This window comes from Panthera tigris, chromosome E1 (genome assembly GCF_018350195.1).
Source record: "Panthera tigris isolate Pti1 chromosome E1, P.tigris_Pti1_mat1.1, whole genome shotgun sequence".
Classification (NCBI taxonomy): domain Eukaryota; kingdom Metazoa; phylum Chordata; class Mammalia; order Carnivora; family Felidae; genus Panthera; species Panthera tigris.
Genome location: NC_056673.1, coordinates 59,976,450 through 60,000,404, shown reverse-complemented (window position 1 = coordinate 60,000,404; position 23,955 = coordinate 59,976,450). Strand labels below are relative to the sequence as shown.

At 52.3% G+C, this 23,955-nt stretch overlaps 1 protein-coding gene and 1 long non-coding RNA gene across 3 annotated transcripts in view; one reads left to right on the top strand and one right to left on the bottom strand.

Annotated features, from left to right (window-relative positions):
- Positions 1 to 14: 14 nt before the first annotated feature.
- Positions 15 to 4,126, bottom strand: LOC122233731. 2 transcript variants are annotated; one of them, XR_006211421.1, is made up of 3 exons: positions 3,876 to 4,126; positions 2,413 to 2,585; positions 15 to 917 (listed from the first exon to the last, which is right to left on the bottom strand). It is a non-coding gene; the product is annotated as an uncharacterized LOC122233731 (long non-coding RNA). The 2 variants fall into 2 exon arrangements; XR_006211422.1 differs by lacking the exon at positions 3,876 to 4,126 and adding an exon at positions 2,858 to 2,961.
- A 135-nt stretch (positions 4,127 to 4,261) lies between these two features.
- Positions 4,262 to 23,955, top strand: part of NPLOC4 (NPL4 homolog, ubiquitin recognition factor) — a 58,270-nt gene continuing 38,576 nt past the window's right edge. Inside the window, exons 1-5 of the mRNA XM_042965687.1 lie at positions 4,262 to 4,339; positions 7,756 to 7,836; positions 17,195 to 17,307; positions 21,698 to 21,874; positions 23,578 to 23,626. Coding sequence (XP_042821621.1) covers positions 4,325 to 4,339; positions 7,756 to 7,836; positions 17,195 to 17,307; positions 21,698 to 21,874; positions 23,578 to 23,626 — 435 coding nt within the window. The 5' untranslated portion in view covers positions 4,262 to 4,324. The remainder of the gene's footprint in view (positions 4,340 to 7,755; positions 7,837 to 17,194; positions 17,308 to 21,697; positions 21,875 to 23,577; positions 23,627 to 23,955) is intronic.

The following is a 23,955-nucleotide window of genomic DNA, read 5'->3' as shown; positions in this document are numbered from 1 at the left end:
GTCCAGCTGCATGGGCTGCCTGCCAAGCACTCAAGTGCCCTTGACCTTTGCCATCCCCTGAAATCTCCCTGTGTCCAGTTCCGGACCACATGCTGCCCAGCGAGCGGAGGCCTCCCCTCTCCTGGGCTTTTGGGGGGCACTTTTCACTTCTAATGTGCTCCGTTTGGCTTCGTTTTGTAATTATCTGTGTTCCGGCTTCGTGTTCCCATGCGACAATCACGCAACTGAACCCAGTCTACGTTCCCGACCTGCAGGACCGTGAGGCGAACGAGTGGCTGTCGTTTGAAGCCGCTAAGTTTTGGAAGAGTTTGTTTCACCCTATTACCGTCACAATGGATTTACAATAGATACACAATCCTACGACAGATAACTGTCGCAAGAGATCACGGATATACGTCAGGGACGGTCGGAGCCCTGGCGATACGGCAGTGGAAAAACTCGTCAACTTGTCAGCAGGAAGCGGAAGTCCCAAAGTAGGCGAATAGATACGTGAATATATGTGATTTTACATGGTCGCCAGAGTTACGAAGCCAGGAAAGGAGGCAGGAGAGTTGGGGGAGGGGTGTTGTCTTACGTAAGGTGCTGAGGGACAGCCCCACTGTGAGGCATCTGGCCCCCAGGTATGTTCTGAACTGCAAACAGGGACTCAAACAAATTCACATGCACGCGTATTCACAGCAGTACTATTCACAACTGCCAAAAGGTGGAAGCAGCCCAGGTGTGAATCCGCGAAGAACAGATAATCCAAATGATGTGCTCCATCCACCCAATGGAATGTTAGCCATGGAAAGGAAGAGAACTCTGACACCTGCTACAACATAGCTGGGCCTTGGAAAATTCGTGCTCAGTGAAGGAAGCCAGACACAAAAGCCCACACTGTAGGATGCCATCGCGTGAAATACTCAGAATAGGTAAATCTGTAAGGACGGAACGAAGATCAGTGGCTGCCAGGGGCTGGGGGAGGGGGAGGGGGGGCTGCTGCTGAATGGGGTGGGGTTTCCCTTTGGGGGTGATGGAAGTGTGTGGGAACCACAGAGGACGTGGTTGTACCACATTTTGAAAGCATTAAATACCCCTGTATTGTTCACTCTAAAATGGTTAACAGCATGTTACGTGAATTTCATTTTTATTTCATTTCATATCATTTCATATTTTAGAGAGAGAGTGTGTGAGTGAGGGAGAGAGGTAGAGGGAGAGAGAGAATCTTAAATGGGTTCCATGCTCAGCACGGAGACCGATGTGGCTCGATCCCATGACCCTGGTCATGACCTGTACTGAAATCAAGAGTTGGATGCTCAAGTGACTGAGCCACCCAGGCACCCTGAGAATTTCATCTTAATATATTTAAATCTGGGGCGCCTGGGTGGCTCAGTCAGTTGGGTGGCTGCCTTCGGCTCAGGTCATGATCTCACGGTGTGTGAGTTCGAGCCCCACATCGGGCTCTGTGCCGGCAGCTCAGAGCCTGAAGCCTGCTCCAGATTCTGTGTCTCCCTTCCTGCCCCTCTCCAGCTTGCACCCTGTGTCTCTCTCCCGCTTTCAAAAACGAATAAATGTAAAAAATTTTTTTTTGAAATTTCCTTAAAAAAAAAAAAGAGGTTATCAACTTAAAATGAGGCAAATGGGCCAATGGCCTTGTACGAAGAGGAAATTGGGACACACAGAGGGACACCAGGGATGCCTGAGCACAGAGGAAAGACACAGCTGTCTGCCAGCTAAGGCGGCCGGCCTCAGAAGAAACCGAACTTGGTCACCTTGATCTCAGGCTTCCAGCATCCAGAACCATGAGAAAACAGGTTTAAGTTCTCCAGTCTGTGGGATTTTGTTACGGCAGCCCTAGCAAAGTGAAACGACCACCATAGAACTTTAAAGAGTCAGTGTAATAGGCGTGTCCGGGGGGCTCAGTCAGTTAAGCGTCGAGTTAGGCTCAGGCCATGATCTCATGGTTCATGGGTTTGAGCCCCGCATCGGGCTCTGTGCTGACAGCTTGGAGCCTGCTTCGGATTCTGTGTCTCCCTCTCTCTCTGCCCCTCCCCTGCTTGCTGCCCCTCTCTCTCTCTCTCTCTCTCTCTCTCAAAATTTAAAAGGGGGTGCCTGGGTGGCTCAGTTGGTTAAATTGGCTCAGGTCATGATCTCCTGGTTCGTGAGTTTGAGCCCCACATGGGGCTCTGTGCTGACAGCTCAGAGCCTGGAGCCTGCTTCGGATTCTGTGTCTCCCTCTCTCTCTGCCCCTCCCCTGCTTGCTGCCTCTCTCTCTCTCTCTCTCTCTCTCTCTCTCTCTCTCGTAAATAAAGATTAAAACATTTTTTTTAATGAATACGTTTGGATAGAAGAGAAGCAAAAACACCAGAGGCCATTCTGTAAAAGAGAAGCAGGAAATAGAAGGGTGCGTGTTGGTGGAATAAAACCCAGTACCTTGATCTTCCAGGCAACCCTTTCGGCTCTCCCTCCGGAGTTTGTCTTGGATCTGGACACTTCTCAGCCTTTGCTGTCACCCTGCTGTCCTCTGGACTATGGCATCAGCCTCCTCACCCGTCTCCCTGCTTCTCCCCGCCGTCTCTTGTCCATTCAGCTTCCGGAGAATCCTTCTGAAACATAATGGAGAGCATGCCTTCTTTGCTCTCTTCCCCCCAAAGACTTCCTAACTTCTATTTAGAATAGAATTTAAAGGCCTTTCCACGTCTCACGTGGTTCTTCCTGACCCAGCCCTCCCCTGCTCTCACTCATGGTACCCCAGCCACGCTGGCTGCTTTGTTGCTCCTGGAGCACCCAGCACTTCTCAGGTCGCCGCCGGACCTTTGCACATGCTTTCCCCTCACCCTTTCACTCTTCCCTCAGATACCCATATCGCTCACTTTACCTAGGACCGGCTCACACATCATCTCCTTAGAGAGGTCTTTGTTGACCATCTGATTTCAGATAGCCTCTGGGCGCCTGGGTGGCTCAGTCCGTCAAGCATTCGAATGGTGATTTAGGCTCAGGTCACGATCTCATGGTTCATGAGTTCGAGTCCTGCATCAGGCTCTGACAGTGACAGTGTGGAGCCTGCTCGGGATTCTCTCTCTCTTTCTGCCCTTCCTGTGCTTGTGCTCTCGCTCTCCTTCTCTCTCTCTCAAAAGAAATAAACTGAAAAAAATAAAATAGTCTCTATCACCCTCCACCCCCTCCCCTGCTTTGGTTGTCCATTACTGGACATTGTATACCTACATGTATACCTACAACCTGCCTCCTGCTGGGAAGACTCCACCAGGGGATCTCTTTCTGCTCTATTCCCGGCATTAGCTTAGCCAAGCCACACACAGAGAAGACACTTGAAAAGTTATCTGTTGACAGACTGAACAAGGCAAGCTCAAATGACTTCGAGATTGAGATTATAGAACAGACGGTGGTGTAAACGTTGGTATTGGAGCAGTAAATAACAGAGCCGGGGAAGGTGGGAGGTGCCGACAGGGAGGAAAGGAGAGTGGCAGTCCCCTGAACTTTTCAGCACAGGGGATAAATACAACCTGAAGCTGAGCCACGGGGTTAAAAAACACGGATTTTGGCCTTTAGAAGTTTTCATAACTCTCCCCCACAGTCATGGGCAAGGTCAGCCACGGACTTTGCAGGGCCCAGTGCAAAACAAGGAGGGGCTCCTAGCTGAACATTATGAAGAGTTACGAGCCCTTGGCAGCTAAGCGTCGAACCCAGCACGGGGCGGGGCCTCTGGGCCAGTCGGTGGCCCGTGAGGCTGGCCCTGGCGGCACGGTTTAGAATATTACATCTCTGGGGCGGAGAAATGTTGACCTTAAATGCAGTTTAAATTCAGTTGTTTCTCTTCTGTAGGATTCCTGGCAATACCTTTTTTCGTTTTTCGTAGCATCAAAGTGTGACGTTACCTTCCTGAAATTATTTCTCTGCATGCTACCGGCAAGACGGAGGGCGTGCTAGTTTCCTCAATTATCAGCCAGCAGGGATTGCTTCTGGGCGAGAGTCGGACTCTCCCCGCGCGGCCCGCGCTTTCAGAAAGCAGCGCGTCCCCGGGGCGTCCTTCCCGCCTGCCGGGCGGGGACGCGCGGCTCCGAGGCGGGCTCCGGGGCCGCGCGCCTGCGCATGCGCGGGCCGTTGGAGGGCCGGAACTCAGTTTCGGGGCTGCGCTGCCGGCGGAGCGCGTTGGGCGAGGCGCCGGACGTCGCGGCGGTGGCGGCCGGCGGCGAAGCTGGAGCGGCGGTGGCGGCGGCGGCGGGAGGCCGGGGCTGAGGCCGGGGCCGGGGCCGGGGCTGCGAGGCCCGCGGGGCGGCAGGCGGCGGCGGCCCGGGGCTCGAGCCCGGAGGCGGGATCGGCCGCCATGGCCGAGAGCATCGTGAGTGGGGCGGCAGCGCGAGCGGGGCGCCGGGATGAGGCAGCAGATTTACCGGCGCGGCCTGTGGGGCGGCGGAGTCCGCCTCCCGGCCGAGGGCTCGCGCCGTCCCCGCCCTCCCGCCCCTCCCCGGCCGTTGGCGACGCGGGCCGCGCGGGCCCCGCCGGGAGGGCCGGGCCGGGTGCGGGGCCGCGGGCCTTCCGCCACCACGTCCCCGGCGCGGGCCGGGCTGCGGGGCAGGGCTGCGGGGCGGCGGGCCTTCGGAGCCGGGGCGCGCCCCTGCCCGCGCACCGGGCCCCGGAGGTGCCGGCTCAGAGTTCCCGCGAGGAGAGAGCTCTTGTGTCCAGAGGGGCCTTTGCGGACGCGGGGTGCCGGGCGGGGGGCGCACGGCGGCTCGCCGCCTCCTGCCCCTCGGTGGCAAGGACAGTTTGACAGCTACCTGTTTGAAAGGGGACGTTTTAGAATTTGACTTGTGACCAGGGATTAGGAATTGGCATGCCCTCCCCCCCATCCCCCCCCCGCCGTGCCCCTTAAAGAAGTCAGTGGAAACGAGGAGGAAAAAACAAAACAAAACCAAATCGGAAAACAAAACAGTCCTCCCTTGACATGTGGCAAGTTGCCTCTCAGAAGTAAATGTGGCTGGGAAAAAATCAACAGACCAGGTGGACAGAAGAATTTTGGTTAATGTTAAGGAACATTTGGGATTTCTGGGGGGAAAGCAAAGCAGTATTGGGTGGCAGGTACTATTCCTGCTTTAGCGGAGTGATGGCTTCTGCAGTTTGGCTGGGGGGTCCAGACTGGCCTGGCATCTGCCTTCTGGATGTCTTGGGTCTACAGGAAGGAGCTCTGGAGTTGGAGGCTTTCCTCTAGCCCTCCCTCGGCTGCCGTGCAGGCCCCCTGGCGTCTCCTCCTTGTTTCCCATGGATGAGCAGAGGGAATAAATGCCCCAAGAGAAACTTAAGAGAAATTGACTCTTTTCTTGTTTTAAATGTTTTTATCTTTGAGACAGCGTGAGCTGGGGAGGGGCACAGAGAGAGGGAGACCGGAATTGAAGCGGGCTCCACACTGACAGTACAGAGCCCCGACGCGGGGCTCGAACTCCGGAGTGATGAGATCATGACCTGAGCTGAAGTCAGACGCGGAGCTGACTGAGCCACCCAGGCGCCCCTCTTTTCTTTTTTTTTTAATGTTTTTTTTTTTTTTTTAATTTTTATTTTTGAGAGAGACAGAGCACCAGTGGGGGAGGGCTGGGAGAGAGGGAGACACAGAATCCGAAGCAGGCTCCAGGCTCCGAGCTGTCAGCACAGAGCCTGACTCAGGGCTCGAACTCACGAACCCGTGAGATCATGACCCGAGCTGAAGTCGGACGCTGAACCGACTGAGCCACCCAGGCACCCCATCAGTAACTTCTAAAAAAAGGATGAGAATCAGCATTCAAATCTACTTTCAAACTCTCTTTACTGTCATATTTCAGTTCAAGTAGCCACGGACAAGCATGTTTTAGAAAAGGACATTTTTCCACTGGTGTGTGTAAGGCTAGGTGAGAAACTGTGGGTGTAACTGATTTTTATCTGGCTAATGCTTGGACTCTCCAAGAAGTGTTCCAGGCTCATTTTCTTCTAGATAGTGAAACCTAAGTTAGCAGGAGGCTGTGTGTCTCTGCCTCTCCTTGTGTGTTCTATTTGGTGGCCTGCGTCAGAGACCACACTAGAACTTCCCTCGGTACAAATTATGTTTGTTGGAGTTAAATACTGGGTTTAGTTGAGAAACCTGGACTCTGCCCTGTTGCAGATGATCAAATAGAAGGACTTCTTAAGCTTCAGAACATTCCAGAAACATGTAAGCCTGGCCTTTAGCTCAGAGGTGGAGCGTCATGCTCTTGTTCCGAAGTGAACGGTCAAAGGGAGGGTCACAGAATCTCCCACAGAGAAACGCAGCTCTTGTTAACGTGCCACAGTGTTGCAGACCGGTTTCAGGAACAAATGGAAGTATTTGCTGCCCGTGCTGTGCATCATGGAAACGTTTTTCTGGGTGTTCAGTCCAGAGTGAAGTGGAATAGAAGTCAAAACTCAAAAGAATCTGGATTTGCGCTCCTCACTGACGAGGGAGAAAGTTGAACAGATGTAGTTAAGCAAACAGAAAATGTTTTGTGCTCTTAACAATTGGGATTTCTTAAGGGTTATTCAAAACAAAATCTTCAAAATTGAGAACTGTGGAGACAAAGCCTTTTCAGTCAAGTGAAAGTAGAAAATGAGACAGTCCAGCTACTTGAGGAGAATCTAGATTATTCTTATTTTGTTCGAAAGTAGCAGGCAGTAGACCAAAAGCCATTGTGGCATTTTGTTGTGAATCAGTGAAAAAAAATTTTTTTTAATTAAAATTCTGTTTTGTTTTTTTTTTAAGATTTTATTTTTAAGTGATCTCTACACCCAACGCGGAGCTTGAACCCACAACCCCAAGATCAGGAGTCACACACTCCTCCACCTGAGCCAGCCAGGTGGTTTTCAGCCAGTGAAAACCTTTTTTAAAAACAATGGCTTGTGACGTTTTCCATGTGTAAAGGGTTCTGTTGTTAGTTTGGTGTGTGTGTGGTTTTCTGTACGGGGCACAGAAGTTGCTGGGAGGAGAGTGCACCGGGAGCACTGGGTGCTGTGCTCCTGCCCTTTCCTCCTGTCCCAGGTGTCCCTGGGAGCGCTGTCTGTCTTGTTGTTCGTGGCAGGGCATGTCCTTTCACGCTCCCTGACTAAGGCAGGCACTTGGACGGTGGGCCGTGCGTGGCAGCTCCCTCCCCGCCCCGCGCCCCCGCCCCCGCCCCCCAAGGACTTTGATCAGCATAAAAATCCAGTCCTAGAAAGTGGTGCTCTTTGTGTGGCCTTCCAGGCCTGCCAGAAAGATCTTTTTTCTTAAAACCCTGCCAAGCTCACTGTGGTGTCAAACACCTTTTTTTCTTTTAGTCTCTTTATTAAAGTTCACAAATTAGAAGGTTTCCTGTGATTCTTCTAGATCACTCTACTTTTTGTGTACGGATTCTGGAACACGGTGAGATCTTTTTTAAAGAACCCGGCTGGCTGTTCGTGGTTCATGGAGGAGTTTTTTTCTTGCTGTTGTTTGTTGTTGTTTTTGTAAATCCGAAGAGAAAAAATGTTAAGTGTTTCAGATATCTTCCTTGTGAATAGTGGTTAAAAACTGAAGTGTTTCTCTGAGTGAAATGGTGATGGGGTTTCTTCCCTTGTGGTGGTGAATCTCCTCTACCTCGGCTTCATCTTCTGAAATTCTGGCTTGGGTGTTGCCAGGGGAAGGGTGAGGTTTGGCTCTAAGTTTCGGTGACCCAGATGCTGAGAGACTGCAGATGTTAGTTTCAGTGGTAGGTCGGGAGCTTACTCATCCGTGTGGTGACCACCTTGTTTCATTTGTGACAGATAATCCGTGTCCAGTCCCCGGACGGGGTGAAGCGGATCACAGCCACGAAGAGAGAAACAGCCGCAGCGTTTCTGAAAAAGGTAGCTGTGGCCTGGGTGTGTCCTCCCCCCCCCCCCCCCCCCCCCCCCCCCCCCGCCCTTTTGCTCCCTTCCCGTCTGTGCTGCCTCTTCCCTCCTCCTCTCCTGATTCTGCCCACTCCCTAGCTCAGCCTCTGGCACTGCTTTTCTCTGTCATGACGGATTGGACTGACCCGGCGTCAGATCGTGTCACAGCTGACCATTGGTTACACTCGTAGGACCAGGGGGGCCGAAGATGAGTGGAAAAATAGTTCACAGGACTGGTGTTTACGAGAATGAAAAATTGGAGAGTGAAAGACTTCGGCTGTCCACCAAAGGAGACTTGTTAAAAACACGTATAGAGTGATCCACTTTGTTCCTAGAGACTTAGAGCCACGTGCACAGATGTGTTGGGTGAGCACAGAATGTAGTGGGAAAGAGCACAGCCAGATTTAAGAAGGGTCACCCAGGGAGGAGAGTGGCCTTTGCTTTATACCCCATGCCAGAGATTGGCAAACTGTGGCTCATGGGCTAATTTTTTTCCCCCTCAGCACGCTGATTGCGTTTCCCTGACCTCCTATTTCTGTAAATAAAGTTTTATCAGAACCCAGCCACACTCACTGGTTTATGTATCGTCTGGCTGCTCTTGAACTCCAACAAGGAGCTGAGTAGTTGTGATGGACACCATATGGCTTGCGAAAATAGGTACTTTCCTTTAGGGAAAAAGTGTGCCCACCTTCATACATTCGGTGTTATTTGAATCTATTGTGAGCAGATGTTACCTTCGTAATAATAAATATTGTTTTTCATTTTCATAAACCAAAAAGGTTTCGGGGTCATAGACTGTTAGAGCCAGGGGAGATCTTAGGTGGCATGTAGTCTGATCTTTTCTTTTTTTCACAAAGGTGGAAACTGAAGGCCTGGGAAGTAAACAGATTTAGGACGATCACTGGGCTGTCATCTGTTAGTGGGTCCACAACACTTATTTGGGAAATTTGGTTTCTTTCTTTTTTAATTTTTTTAATGTTTGTTTATTTTTGAGAGAGACTGACAGAGCATGAGTGGGAGAGGGGTAGAGAGAGAGGGAAACAGAACCTGAAGTAGGCTCCAGGCTCTGAGCTGTTAGCACAGAGCCGGACGTGGGGCTCAAACTCATAAACTGTGAGATAATGACCTGAGCGAAAGTCGGGCGCTTAACTGACTAAGCCACCCAGGCAGCCGTGGTTTGTTTGTTTGTTTCTTTCTTTCTTTCTTTCTTTCTTTTTTTTTTAAATTTTTTTTTAATGTTTTATTTATTTTTGAGACAGAGAGAGTCAGAGCATGAGCAGGGGAGGGGCAGAGAGAGAGAGGGAGACACAGAATCGGAAGCAGGCTCCAGGCTCTGAGCTGTCAGCATACAGCCCGACGCGGGGCTCGAACTCACGAACTGCGAGATCATAACCTGAGCCGAAGTCGGACGCTTAACCGACTGAGCCACCCAGGTGCCCCTCCTCTTTTTTTTTTTTTTTTTTAACGTTTATTTATTTATTTTGAGAGAGACAGAGTGTGAGTAGGGGAGGAACAGAGAAGGAGACACAGAATCCAAAGCAGACTCTGAGCTGTCAGCACAGACCCTGATGGGATGCTCGAACTCACGAACTGTAAGATCATGACCTGAGCTGAAGTCGGATGCTTAACTTACTGAGCCACCCAGCCACCCTTGGGAAATTCGGTTTCTAAAAGGTAGTTGCTATCATAATGCCATAGCACTGCTTACAGGGCTATAAGAATAAAAGGAAAGAGAATTAGCTGCGCTAGATGCCAGAGAGGAGAATCTCTGAGTCTTTAAGAAATTCTAATTTCCTCCTCTTTGCTCTTTTTGTAGCTGCTGACCGTGGTCAGCTTGCTCCTAGGGGTCGAGCTGGGGTACGGTGCGTTCTGGAATTCTCGAGAGATCATCTGAGACTGAGATTAAGCATTAAGTAGCTACTGCTTAGGCAATTGTGTGATAAACACCAGCCATTAGAGTCCTGTGTGCTGTTCTTTTTTTCTTTGAGGCTTTGTGGTAGGGAAATTTCTTAAATCTATAGTGACCATGTAGGAATATGATTTTGATTTTAACTTGAGGCTTTTGTGCTTGGTAGCAAATGTAGGGTTGTCAAACAGGTTACGTTCAGGTTTCAGAGAAACCTAAGAATATGACATCGTAGTTCTCACTTTTATTTGCTTTACAAGTATCCTTACAGTGCTAGTATTTCCCTCTGGGTAGTTCATTGTCACCTCACACAGGGAGACGCAGAATGACAACCAGTCACTGGGAGGGTTGGAGTTGGGGGGTGTGGGGTAGCTTTGACCGCTTTGTCTCTGAAGCCGTCGTCTGCATAGTAGTTACTGTCTAGGGGAGATTTTCTTGGGAATACTCAAAAAACAAACATACTTATTACTCTGAAATGTGTTTCCCCTTAAATGAAAATCCTTTCTTCTGGTTAGAAGAATAATGTGGATTAATTATAGAAGGTGCAAACAATGCAGAAAAGTATAAAGAAGCAAGTGAGAACCACTCAGAAATAACCGTTAACGTGGCACGTCTTTAGTGCACGCGTGTGCACACATACACAGGTGTGTGCACATCTTCAATAAGTGGGATCATACCGGACTGTCGCTGTATTTCATCAAATCTAAGACATTGTTGAGTTTAAGGAGACACATTTATGTACCATTAGGAAAGAAAAAATGCTTTCACACCCGCTTTCCCTTGTCATTTAGGTTTTATACTTACATAAAGTGTTTTTCTAGACTTGCTTGGAATTATTTATTAAAAAATGTTTGAGAGAGAGGGAGCGTGTGGGCATGTGCTCAAGGGAGGGACAAGAGAGAGGGAGAGAGAATCCCAAGCAGGCCCTGCACTGTGAACAGAGTCCAGTGCAGGGCTCGATCTCACGAACCACGAGATCATGGCCTGAGCTGAAAACAAGAGTTGGATGCTTAACTGACTGAGCCACCCGGGCGCCCCTGCAAGTTTATTTTAATCACGTGTTGTTCTTATACAGACACAAGAAGGAAAATCTAAGTGAAATTAATTGGGTCGGATCTCTCTCCAATGTCATATTCAGAGTCTGGCCCTTCTGAACCATTGTTTGGATTCAGCTGTCACTGTCCCCATCTCCCTGCAGAGGGTCATCTTCTGCTCTGTCAGGAGGATTAACACCAGCTGCCCACACCTGTTCTGTAGGCGCTGGTACTGGAGGTTTTCTTGGGAATACTCAAAAACTGCTGTCTTGCTAGCGGGCGGGGCCCAGCAGCCAGAATTCCTGTTCTTTCCTTGATTGATCATTAGATGGCTTGTTTGACAGAAATGTTGAGGGATGACAGTTATTCAACCATGCTACCTAGGGGACAGGTTTACAGGAGCTCAGGGAGTCACCTGTATGTCCTGCTGCCCCGCAGGCAGGAACTATAACACGCCATTGTTCCTAAGATGCATCCATTCTCAAAGATGTTAAAAACTTACAGGAGAGTTTGTAACTTGGTTTTTTTCACTTGACAATACGTTAAGGAATGGTTTTACGTCAATAAATGTAGATTTATATCTTTTTAAAAATTATGTTTAAAAGTAACGCCTAACAGGGGCACCTGGCTGACTTAGTCGGTGGAGCACGCAACTCTTCATCTTGGGGTCGTGAGTTCAAGCCCCTCGGCTGTAGAGATTACTTTAAATTAAAAAAAAAAAAAAAATTTTTTTTTTTTTTTTTTAGTGTTTATTCTTGAGAGATAGAGACAGCGTGGACAGGGCAGGGACAGAGAGAGACACAGGATCCAAAACAGGCTCCAGGCTCCGAGCTGTCAGCACAGAGCTCAATGAGGGGCTTGAACTCACGAACCACGAGCTCATGACCTGACCGGAAGTTGGATGGATGCTTAAACGACTGAGCCACCCAGGCACCCGGAGATTACTTTAAACATTGGTTTCGGGGCGCCTGGGTGGCTCAGTCGGTTAAGCGTCCGACTTTGCGTCAGGTCATGAGCTGGCGGTTCGTGGGTTTGAGCCCCACATCGGGCTCTGTGTTGACAGCTCGGAGCCCGGAGCCTGCTTGGGATCCTGTGTCTCCCTCTCTCTCTGCCCCAACCCCACTCGTGCTCTGTCTCTCTCAAAAAAATTAATGAACTTAAAAAAAATTTTTAAAAATTGGTTTAGACGGTAAATTTTGTGTGTCATTTTCTTTTAAGAGTTTAAAGTTTATTTTTTTGTAGTCTCTACAGCCAGCGTGGGGCTCGAACTCACAATTCTGAGAGTCCCACGCTCCACCGACCGAGCCAGCCACGCGCCCCCATCTAACCCGTTTTTAAGGGTACAGTTCAGTAGCGTTAAGTGTACGCGTATCGTCGTGCAACCGTCGCGACCATCTGTTTCCAGAACTTTTTCGTCTTTCAAATCTGAAACTCTCCCCGTAAACAGATAGCTCCTCTTTCTCGCCACCCCCGGTCCTTGGTATCTGCCGTCGCGCGTGGTGTCTCCGCGAAGGACCGCCCCGGGGGTCTCACGAAGTAGATCGTGCTCGTTTTCGGTAACCGGCGATCTGGCTGCGCGTAAGCGGGCTTGGGGTGGCTTTCCTGTTCCCTCACAGACTCGTGTGCCGGCCGCCGTGACCATTGCCGGCTCCGGCTTGCCGTCCCCACGTCGGACGGCCTCGATCCCGCCTCAGCACGTGGCGCTGCGCCCTCTGAGGAACCACGTTTGCGAGTGTGAGGACACGGGCGAGGTGGGGCGGCTCTCGCGGTCTCGGCGCGGCTGGTTCTTTGAGACCATCTAACGCCCCTCGTCCCGCGCGCCGCCGGGCCGGAAGCCCCTCGGAGGGGCCGCCGGTCCGGCCCGCGCCCGCGCCCGCCCCTCGTGCTCCTCGGCTGACCCGCCGGCCGCTGCTGTCCCTCCCCCGCCCGGGCGGGTGGAGGGCTCCGTCCCGCCCTGACTGCCCTCTGCGGTCTGGGACCCGGTCCCGTCTTCTTCTTTTTTAACCACGAAGTACAGTACGTCCCAAGATGGGCTCGCACATCACAGGCGGCCAAGTGACGGAAGGTGACGGAGACGCTAGGGTCAAGCGGGGCGCCGCCGGTGCCGCGGGATCGGCCGGTCGGCCTTCCCCGCTCCCTCGGCTCTCTCCGGGCCTGGCGCGGAGCGCCTCCCCGCTCTCCTGTGTTGTGCCGCCTCAGCGTGCGTTCTAAACCCCAGATTTGGGTTTTGCCTGTTTCTGAGTCTGACGTAAATGGAATCATGCCGCGTGTTCTTGTTACTTTGAGTTATACGTGTATTAATTTCATTCCGTACCATTTCCGGCTCCATTACGGTAACCGTACGCAGAGTTTACCTCCGGTGTGACTGTAAGGTTTTTAAGACCTCGATGATGCCCTTGTGAGACTGTGCTCAGACTTCCGTTGTTAACGGCCGGCGCCTCGTGGTAGATTGCCGGATCTTCAGATAAAGAACTCAAAAGTTCGCAGAAGCGGTTCGTTGGAGTAGCATAAAAAAGTACTCCGTACACGCCTGTCTCTCTCAGAAGTGGGATTCGACGTACGTGAAGCACTGTTGCCGGTCAGCACGTTTGAAAACGCTGCTGCACCTCAGGCCCGACGGGAAGCACAAAGCTCTGGTCATGCGGTCCCGGGGGGACTTGCCTTCACACAGAGGGCCGGCTCTACGGCAACCCTACCCCATTCGGGAAACGCCTTTTCATCCCGGGAGTGCGTGGCAGGTTTCCTCATTTTTGGGAATAGCTTGCAAGGCATCGTGTACGGAAACACACGACACTTTTGCAGAAAAGCCGAAATGCCGCAGTCGGTGAACTTCAGTTTATACCTAAGTTATTTCAGAGAAAAGTCAAACTAAAGACGTTATCTTTAGTCTTTAGTCTTTTTCTGCAGTTGGGAATACACATTTCATGGTCTTCATTTGCTCGTGCTTTATTTTATTAATGCCTTTTTTATTTGTTTAATATTTTATTTTTGAGAGAGAGAGAGAGAGAGAGCAGGGAAGGGGTGAGAGAGGGGGACAGAGGATCTGAAGTGGGCTCTGCGCCGACATCAGAGAGCCCGACGCGGGTCTCAGACTCCCGAACCGTGAGATCATGACCTGAGCCTTGGACACAACCTACTGAGCCACCCAGTGGCCCCTTATTAATGTCAGTTTTAGTCTGGAAAAAACCATATGGACGGTATCAGATACCACGTTTGTCTCATAGAAAATCTTGTTTGTCTGAAGACCATTTCTTATCACTTGGAGAATTTCAGAGTTTTCAACAGTTTCCTATTACATAGTTTAGAGTTTTTGTTGTCATGCTTTTTGCCTTATTATCCTGGTTGTTGGAGTTGCTTGCAATCCATTTCTTTAAAATGAGTAGAGGGGCGCCTGGGTGGCTCAGTTGGTTAAGCGTCTGATATCAGCTCAGGTCACGATCTCATGGTTTGTGAGTTCGAGCCCCACATCGGGCTCTGCACACTGACCGTGTGGAGCCTGCTTGGGATTCTCTCTCTCCCTCTCTGTCTACTCCTCCCTAGCTTTTGTGCTCTCGCGCACGCGCACTGTCTCAATAAATAAACATTCAAAAATCAAATCGGTAGAAAATAAGGTTAATATGTAAGGTTAATCATTAAATCAACTTTTTTCTCATAGTGAATTAATAGTAGGTTTTAGCAATAAATCTGTACATTTTTTGAAATATTTATTTATTTTGAGAGAAAGTGAGCACACACGTGCGCAAGGCAGGGAGGGGCAGAGAGAGAGAATCTCAGGCAGGCTCCACGCTGTCGGTGCAGACCCCATCATGGGTCTTGGGCCCATGAACAGTGAGGTCATGACCTGAGCCAGAATCACAGAGTTGGACGCTCAACCCACTGAGCCATCCGGGTGCCCCTGCAGTTCTTTTTTTAAAACCAATCACGGGAGGGGCGCCTGGGTGGCTCAGTCGGTTGGGGGTTGAGTGTCCAACTTCGGTTCGGGTCATGATCTCGCAGTCTGTGAGTTCGAGCCCCGTGCCAGGCTCTGTGCTGACAGCTCGGAGCCTGGAGCCTGCTTCAGATTCTGTGTCTCCCTCTGTCTCTGCCCCTTCCCTACTCATATTCTGTCTCTCAAAAATGAATAAACGTTAAAAAAAAAAATTTTAAAAAGCACACGAGACACACCTGGGTGGGTCAGTCAGTCAAGCATCTGACTTCAGCTCAGGTCATGATCTCACAGTTCGTGAGTTCGAGCCCCGCGTCAGGCTCTGTGCTGACAGCTCAGAGCCTGGAACCTCCTTTGGGTTCTGTGTCTCTGTCTTTCTCTGCCCCTCCCCTCTTCATTCTCTCTCTCTCGAAAATAAACATAAAAAATTTTTTTAAACCAATCATGAAACATTTAATGTGATAGTTTCCTATCGTATAGTTTAGAGTTTTTGCCGTCATGCTTTCTGCCTTATTCTTCCAGTGTCTTTCCTGGGTGTGACTTGTATCTGGTGTTGCGTTCATCAGCCTGGGGAACATCCAGCATTTCCTGTAGTGGAGGCTTGCTGGTGACGCCCTCTTAGGTTTTGGCCTGAAAACGTTTTCAGTGTGCCTTTGTATTTGAAGGGTATTTTCGCCAGATAGAGAATTCTGAGTTGACAGATTTTTGTTCCATCTCAGCACTTTGAAGGCGTCCTTCCATTGTCTTCTGGTCTCCATTGATCTCCGGCTGTCAGCGGTTCGAGCATGATGCATGCACCTAGGGGTGGTTTTTTAATGGATCTCACTTGGGATTTGCTGAACTTCCTGGATTTGTTACTCGGTTTGTTGTCACTTTTGAGGTTTTCAGCCATTCTCTCTTCAAATACTTTCCAGTTCTCTATTTTCTTTTCCGTAGGATCATTAATTAAATGTTGTCCCAGGAGTTCTGAAGGTTCTGTTCATTTGCTGACACATCTCTGTTTTGAGGTCGTGCAGGCTCTAGTAATCTGTCTTCAGGTACATTGACTCCTTCTGCCTCTCCCTTCGGCTGGCAAGCCCATCGGTATTTTCCATTTCAGTTATTGTATTTTTCTGTTGTAGAATTTCCATTTGATTCTCTTTTATCGTTTGTTTCTCTGATGAGACTCCTGGTCTCTTCGTTTGCCTCTGCCCTGCTGGCCCCTGAGCATTGAGCCGTGGCTCGGACTCCTCTCCTGGCCGGGTCTCAGGTGCTGACTGCCGGCTGATGCCTTCCCCAGGGCGCCTGGGCGTTGGAGGGAAGGCTTGGCTTTCCCTTCAGTCTTCCTCCTCCTCGGCCCTCTTCCTTGCTTCCTTACAGGTGTGGCTTCCATCCCACCTGCTTCCAAGCCAGAAGTCTGAACACCCCGCTTATGTCCTTCCTTTCCCTCACTCTGTCCTGCCCCTCATCCCGCCCATCAGCAGAGGCCGTTGATTATGAGAGCTGGAAGGTCCTCCCCGCTCCGTCCCCAAGTCTCGGCCGTGTCTCAGCCCGTCTCCTCTGGGCTCTCTCCCCACCTTCAGACTGTCGATGGCTTGGCAGCCCCCTGCCCTTAGCCCCTGCGGCCCTGTGTGCCAGCTCTTGTCCCCCTTCCCATTCTGTTGCTGACCGTTTCCTTTCTGCCCGCTGGGCTCTGGCCTCACTGGCCTCTCTCTTCCCACCCCCTTCCTGCCTCTCGGCCTCTGTGCTGCTCCTGCTGGCTGCACTCTTCCTTCTCAGCTCTGAGTAGCAGCTTTAGTCTCTTCCTCCGGGCCTCTGCTCAGACGTGGTCTTCGCAGAGGCCTGTCTGTCCTCCCATCTAGAGTGGCCTCTCCCACGCTTCCCTCTCTTCCTTTCCTGCCGTGGTGCTGACCTCGACCTGTGCTTCTCATCTGCTAACTTTCTCTCCCTGCTGTGATGCTGAGGTCCTCGATAGCAGGAACCTTGGCTTTGTTGTTCATGGTCGTGTTCGGAGCGCCCAGAGTGGAGCCGGCACGTAAGACTGTTTACTGGTTGGTGAGTGAGCAGTGAGTATTCTCGGCACCCACTGAGTACCTGGCATGGTGGACACTTGCTGTCATAGACATGGGAGCCTCGTTCTTCACTTCTGGCTTTCTTCTGCTGGGCTTTAACGTTGGAATTGATTTCAAAAATAGAAATAAACTTTGCAGATACGGCCGTCACTTTTGCTTGCGTCAAACTCTCACACGTGTCATTCAATCATTTACACAAATCTTTGCTTCTGCTTGGCCACTTTTTTCATTTTACTTGACATCTGTGTGGGCAGCACAAATTTCCTCCCAAGAGAGCAAAATAACAAAAGAAATTTGGTTCACGAGGAACAGTTTCTAAATTTAACGAGTGTTCTAATATTATTATTTGGTATGTGTGTGGCCCGAGTAGTGATACTCAACATTTTTTTAAATCTCTGTTGTTTTCTGCTTGTTTTAGGTCGCAAAAGAGTTTGGCTTCCAGAATAATGGCTTCTCAGTTTACATAAATAGAAACAAGACTGGAGAGATAACAGCATCATCTACCAAATCCCTGAGTCTGCTCAAAATCAAGTAAGTGCCGTGGGGGGATGACAGGGCGGGGAGGGGGTGACTCCAGTGGCCCACCGATCGCTCATTCTACCCGATTGCCTCCCAGTGCCACTGCGCGGTGGCTGGAGTGCAGGTGAGCGTGTTTTTTGCCGGGATTTCAGCAGTCACACCGGCTCCGCTGGTCCTCTTGTGCTGAGCTGATTGACTTGCAGATTCTGAGCTTTTGTCACTGAGGAGAGAGAGTTATGGGTTCGGGGTGTGCGCCCAGCTGCACACTCAGCTCTGTCTCTGCAGAGAAGGACCTTGAACATGGCCGTGGGGAGTTCTGCCTCGGGACTGCTTGGCGGGGAGGAGGGGCCGTCGCCCACACTATATTTCTTGGTGGCGTGACCCCCTCGAGCGCCTTAGCGGGGGGCAGTCACGTCAGTAGGGTTTCCAGGACATAGAGACCTCTTACCGTGGCCGCTGCCTGTTCTCCGTAGTTTAATTGGAGCCCAGCCACATCCATGCGTTGCTGTGCTCTCGTGCTCCAAGGGCAGAGCTGAGTGATTGTGACAGACGGCCTGGCCCCCGAAGCCGAAAATACTTACTGTTTGGCTCTTCACAGAAGAAGTTTGCTGACTCCTGTCTGAACTGTCTGGGCATACCTGCTCACGTGCCGGTGATCTCCGTCCTCGGCGGCGAGCTTGGAGCTCTCTCCTGTCGGGGCTGCAGGCCGTGTGGCTGCTGTGGTGATCGAGCTGGCTTTGCTGGCGGTCGGCCCTGCGTCTGTTTACCAGTTAGAATAATAGGCTATTTGGACAATTTGTGTGATTGTTTTTAGGTTCGTGAATTAGTATGCCTAGGAGGAAAAATACGCAATTATAACATTCATTCATTTGTTCCTCAACAGATATTTGTTGGGTACCTGCCACTTGCCTGTTTCTGTAATTAGCTAAAGCCTTTCGTTGTTGTTGACGTCCATTCCCCACGTGGGTGAGGTCATCCTTCCTCTCAGCTTATAAAGGGCTTTGTATCTTGAGAATCACTTCTCGTGAACGTTCCGTGGTTTGAGTTCATCTGGGGAAGTTACTTAACCCCCCTGGGCCTCACCCTCTCGGTCCGCGAGTAGCAGTGCCGCCTTCCCGTGGCCGCGCAGCGCCTGCCCACGGCGAGCATGCGGATGACGCCTGTGTTACCCAAAACTGTTTTGATAGCGGATGCCAGCAAGGGCAGAGGTTACAGAGCGAAACGCCTCTGAGAGAAAGCCCCCAAACTGTAGTGTTGTCATAGAGCTGTCCCAGAGGGGTGGGGCCCGGGAGTGGGGCAGCTCGGCCATCCTGGGGGGCACTTGGAGGCGCTGTGAGTCACGCTTGAATGTATCTTTCCAGTGATAGTCGTACTAGTTATTGTCCAACTTGGATCTGACCTTGAGGGCTATGTTCTCTCTTACCTGATGTCTTTGGGCAGGAGTGACGTGCCTCTCCTTGACCTTGGTGTTGGTCTTTCCCCACTTCTTCTGGCCTCTGGGGTTGTAGTCCAGTCTGCTTGACTCTGTTGTTCATTTGGAGGTGATCCTTTTTTCCCTCTGGCTGCTTTTAGATCTTCTGTTTCTCATGCGGTCCTGGTTTCTGTCTGATCTGTCCCGGTGTGGATTCCTGGTTCCTTTAATCCTGCCTGATGTACACTGTGTTTCCTATACCTGTAGATCAGGTCTGCAGAATTTGTGGCCATTATCTCTTTTTATTTTTTTTTAAATGTTTATTTTTGACAGAGAGAGAGACAGAGCATGAGTGGAGGAGGGGCAGAGAGAGAGAGGGAGACACAGAATCGGAAGCAGGCTCCGGGCTCCGAGCTGTCAGCACGGAGCCCGACGCAGGGCTCGAACCCACAGACTGCGAGATCATGACCTGAGCCGAAGTCGGACGCCCAACCGACTGAGCCGCCCGGGTGCCCCGCCATTATCTCTTTAAATATCACTGCTCCCCAGTTCTCTTTGTTATTGTAGTGATTACATTTTTTGCTTCTAAAATGTTCGAATTGATTTCTTTTCAGATCCAGCTGTTAGCAACACGCACTCGTGGGGGCCACACTGCTCTCACAGCGGCCTCTGGGCTTCCGGTGAGGAGCGCCGGGCTCCCCGGGGGCTCTGCCTTGGCCAGTCACACGCGTGAGGCTTCTGTCTTGGGTCTTGGGGCGTCTGTGGTCTGTCTCCCCCGCATGGAATCCAGGTGCACTGTTGTTAGTGCTGTCTGTGGTTGTCTGGCCTGTCCGTATGAGGGGGACTTGGGAAGATTTACTAAATCTGTGACCCTGCCACCCTGCTCCCAGAAGCCCATGTTGTTGGGTGGCCTCTTGCTGCTTGGGCTTTTTCCATCCCGTTTCCGGTGACCATTCCGTGGCAGTTTGTGTTCCAAGTCGTGTAATTCCAAATCTGAAGTCCTCGGTTCTCTTTCTCTGGTATTGTTGTCTCTGCCCACTCGTGCGTGTGATGACTCGGTTCTCTCCTGCATTTGGTGACCCTTTTTTGAGAGCTTGTAGTTGACCAAACTTGGTCTTGGGGAGTCCTGGAGAGCTGCAGGGGAGTGGCTTTTCCGTGGAGGGAGGCCTGCACTTGCTTCTGTTGGGACAAGGGGGCCCGTGCACCTGGCGGGCCTTCGAGTTCATTTCTGTCTTTGGGCTTCCTGAGCCAGGTGGCATCCCTCATCCCACCCCGGTGCGTGCGGCACAGCAGGCCTTTGGTTTCAGACCCTGAGTGACTACAGCATCCGCCGCTGCGTAGTGGGTGGAGGAAGACAGGATTCCTCCTTGGTTCCTATTCGCAGCTGGTGGTCTCTCCCGGCTGTTGAGCCGTCTGGCTTTACGTGTGGCCTTTCAGGCTGGGCAACCTGCTTTGGACAGGCTGGCTCAAGGCCTCGCTTCCCGTCGCCCAGAGAACGACTGTGTAAGCCAAGCTCGGGGCCCCTGTCGTGCAGTGTTCTCTCGCTGTTCTTGTTTGAGCTACTGTGGGTTGTCGAGACCCTGGGGGAGCTCCGTACTCTGTCCGGAGCTCCGCGGTGCTTGTCGGAGTAGGTCTGCTAAAGCAGAAGTAGCCGCCGAGCCAAGAATTCCACGGCTGGGGTGTTGAGGAACGTCCGGTCCCTTGCTAGAAACAGAGGCCTCTGGCTGGAGTCTGGCAGGTTTGTTCCCTCGGCAGGGAAGAGGCAGAGGGGAGAACAGACCCGCGGCAGAGCCGAGGGGCCAAGCCTCTTAGTGGCCTGTGTCTCTGGTGTCTGTGCTCGAGGCCCGCTGCCCCACCTCGCTCGGGGAGTGGGGTCGGGGGTGCGGCAGGCTGTCCCTTCGGTCTCCCGGCGGTTCGGTGCCTACCACACGTGGTGCCACAGCTCTGCCTTCAAGACCGGGGCTGATCTTCGTGCCGCGGGCCCTCCGCGCGCGGGAGCCCATGCCGCGTCTGGACCGCTGCTTGTGAGCGGGGACGTCACACGCCTCGGGCCTGGGGCTTGGCTGTGCCAGCCGGGTCTGGCGGTGAGTCGGCAGTGTGAGCGAGCAAGGAAGGAGCGTAGTTGACGTGGCAGATGATAGAAGGTCAGACTCTGCCGTTTGAAATGTGAGTTGTGCAGCCCGTTTGGCTTGAAAAGCCAACCGAAACCCGCCTCATAGGGCCACTCCTGGAAACGCGCCCTGTAGAAGTAACACCACGCAGCTGCCTGACTTTGGTCATTTCGTCCAGTGGTGTCCGTGGTGGCAGACACCTGTCGGTGCACCTGCCACCGGCGGGGGAGACGGGGTGAGCTCGGAGGCAGGCTCGCCGGGGAGTGCGGCCGTTAGAAGCAGTGCTCAGACACAGACCGTGTTTGGAGGGATCTCGGGTGAGGTATCGTTGAGTGAGAAAAGCAGACGCAAAGAATACGTCTTCGGTCATCTCATTTTTATCGAGTGGGGCGTACGTGTCTGTGCGTACGTGTGGGGCGGTGAGTGTGAACGTAGGGAGGAACGTAGGGAACGTAGGGTGGAAATGGAAGGCTGTGTACCAGGCGGCGAGACTTCGGAGTGCTCGATAGTAGGCGGGAGAGAAGGAACAAAGAGAAGTGGGAGCCAAGCGCGGCGTGAGCAGGGGAGAGTGCCGCCCACGGGCCGGGTGTATACGTCGCGACCGTGTTTCATCTGTGTGGAGTCGGGCGGGCGTGTGGGTCTCACAGTTGGGCGAGAGATGAAGTCACGGCCACGGAGCGCCCTCCCTGACCTTCAGAGTGCTCGGCGCGTGGCAGTGCCGTGCAGGGAGGGCCCTGGGCTCTCGGAATTAGCAGCCTCGTCGTTTGGGCCTTCAGGGAGGTTGGATGCCGGAGACCCTCACATCCGAGCAGCTCGTCTGGGCGGCCCAGGTTGTGAGAGGAAGGGAGGCAGGCCCTGCCCTGTGTTCGTCACCTGACAGGCATGGAGATTTGCTGTTCCTGTTCCCCTCGGGCCTCGCCGGCCCCTCGTCGGAAATGGAGACGTCGGTCCCGCCGGGGTCGAAGGCCTGCGGCGCTCCCACCGTGGTGGAAGACGAGATCGACCAGTACCTCAGCAAGCAGGACGGGAAGATTTACAGAAGCCGCGACCCACAGCTGTAAGTGCTGGCGCCGCTGAGCTGGCGGAGGGAGGGGTTCGGACGGGCCCTGCTTTCGAGAGTGGCTGCGGGAGAGAGGCAAGTTCTGAGTGTGATCCTCTCTGTTCAGGCGAAATTTCACTCCACGTCACTCTGGAAGCTTTTTCTTACCGTGTGAGTCTCCAAGTGTGCTGCCACACGTACTTTAAAAGCGTTCGAGGGTTTGGAACTAAGAGATCTGGAATACGGGAGGGAACTGGAACCAAGCCTTTCCCGGGATGCGCTCCTGAGACACTTGCCGCCCGCGCAGCGGGCGCGGCTTTAGCGGGTGTGGGTGCGGCGGGGCAAGCGTGGGGTGGGGGGGTGACGCCTGGGCACCTAGCCGCGGAAGGTCCTTGTTCGGGTCCCCTCGTTCACTTACGGGAGGGACATTTCAACAGCGCATCCACACAGTACGTTCTGCCCGTTGTGTTCGGCGGGTGTCCCATCCGGGGACGCTCGCTGCTCCTTGTCGGCACGGTTACCTTCCACCCAGGATTGCGTGGGGCGCGTCTGTGTAGTTTTGGTTTTTTGCAGTTCCTTTCAAGAAACCAGTTAGAAACATCTGAGTGGACGCTCAGTGATGGGAAGTTGTCTGGGGGCAGGTTGCTCGTCTCTGCAGTAGAGCTCCGTAAACGTGCCGGGGTGCTGACGCCGAGATGCCGGGATCTAAGTGCTGCCTTAGCAACTTGCGGGTCTTGGACTAAAGAGCCCAAGTGGTGCTCAGCGGCTCAGCACGGAGCCGTTCCAGAGCCACAGCCTGTGTCCCTGTTCATTTGCATTTCCTCCCAGGGATCCCGCGCTGGCTTCCCCCACGGCCTGTGTCTTCGGGCCTCCGTTAGGAACCTTTCCAAGGTGCCTGTGTGCGTGTATGTGTGCGTTCTGGCCTGCCATCTGTGAGAGCCCGCCTGTCAGCAGACACAGGCCGTCTCTACTCTGAAGTGTAGAATGCTCGTGCGTCCAGGAGTTCTGACCCCATTTAGAAAAGGATCTGCTTGAGCCCAGAGGGACTGCCACTTGGCTTTCCCACCAGCCCATCACTGCCCTCCTCATTGGAGCACATGGTGCTGTCACCTTGCACGTGTGGGTCTTCTTAAGGCTTCTCTGACTGAAATGGCCGAAACCCATAGAGCCAGGCATCCTCCGTGCATTTCTCAAAACTTGCGCAAAGTGGGCGTTTTCCAGACTGGAGTGACTTCTGTTCCACTGAGAAGGATTTCGCCACATCCGCATCCCGGCTTTGTTAGTATTAACGTCTGTCGAAACTGATTTTAAGTATACTCACTTTAGTTTTTACTTGGTGTCATTTTAAGCAGTTAATACCCATAGAATCACAGGTTTGACGTCCTGATGATTTTTTTCTAATAACACATCCGAGTAAATACTAAACTGTTTTATTACAATAAAAATGTTCACATCCCAGCTAAAATAATTCTGCACAGCAGGTGCCCGGCTGGCTCAGTTGGTAGAACCTGTAATTCTTGATCTCGGGGTCGTGAGTTCAAGCCCCATGTTGGGTGTTGGGCGCAGAGTTTACTTAAATAAAAAATAAATAAAATAATTCCACGCAGGTCGGGAAAAACTTTATTAAGTATGGTGTGCGCTTTAAATATAAAAAACATGGGGAGGCAGCAACAGGAAAACAGGCCTGCTAATCACTGTGTTTCTCTCGCCCGTGCTCTCAGGTGCCGACACGGCCCCCTGGGGAAATGCGTGCACTGTGTTCCACTAGAGGTGAGAGCGTGCGGCGTAAGTTCCGGGCTGGCGGGAGGGACTGCTTCCCAGGGCGTGTCAGGTGTCTGCTCTGCACCCGTGCGCCGGGCCGGAGCCCCGGAGCCCCGGAGCCACGGAGCCCGAGCGGACCTTACCTGTCTATTGCCCTGGGCCCTGGCGTTCCCGCTGGTGCAAGCTGCGTGAAGAGGGCCGGCCTGTATTTATGGGAGTGACCTTCTGGTGGGTTATGAATGGCCGACGCGTTTGTATTGCTGTGATGGACGGGCAGCGTTCCGGCGGGCTCCCCAGACAATCCTTCTAAAACCTGACACGGTGCCGGGGCTGGCGGT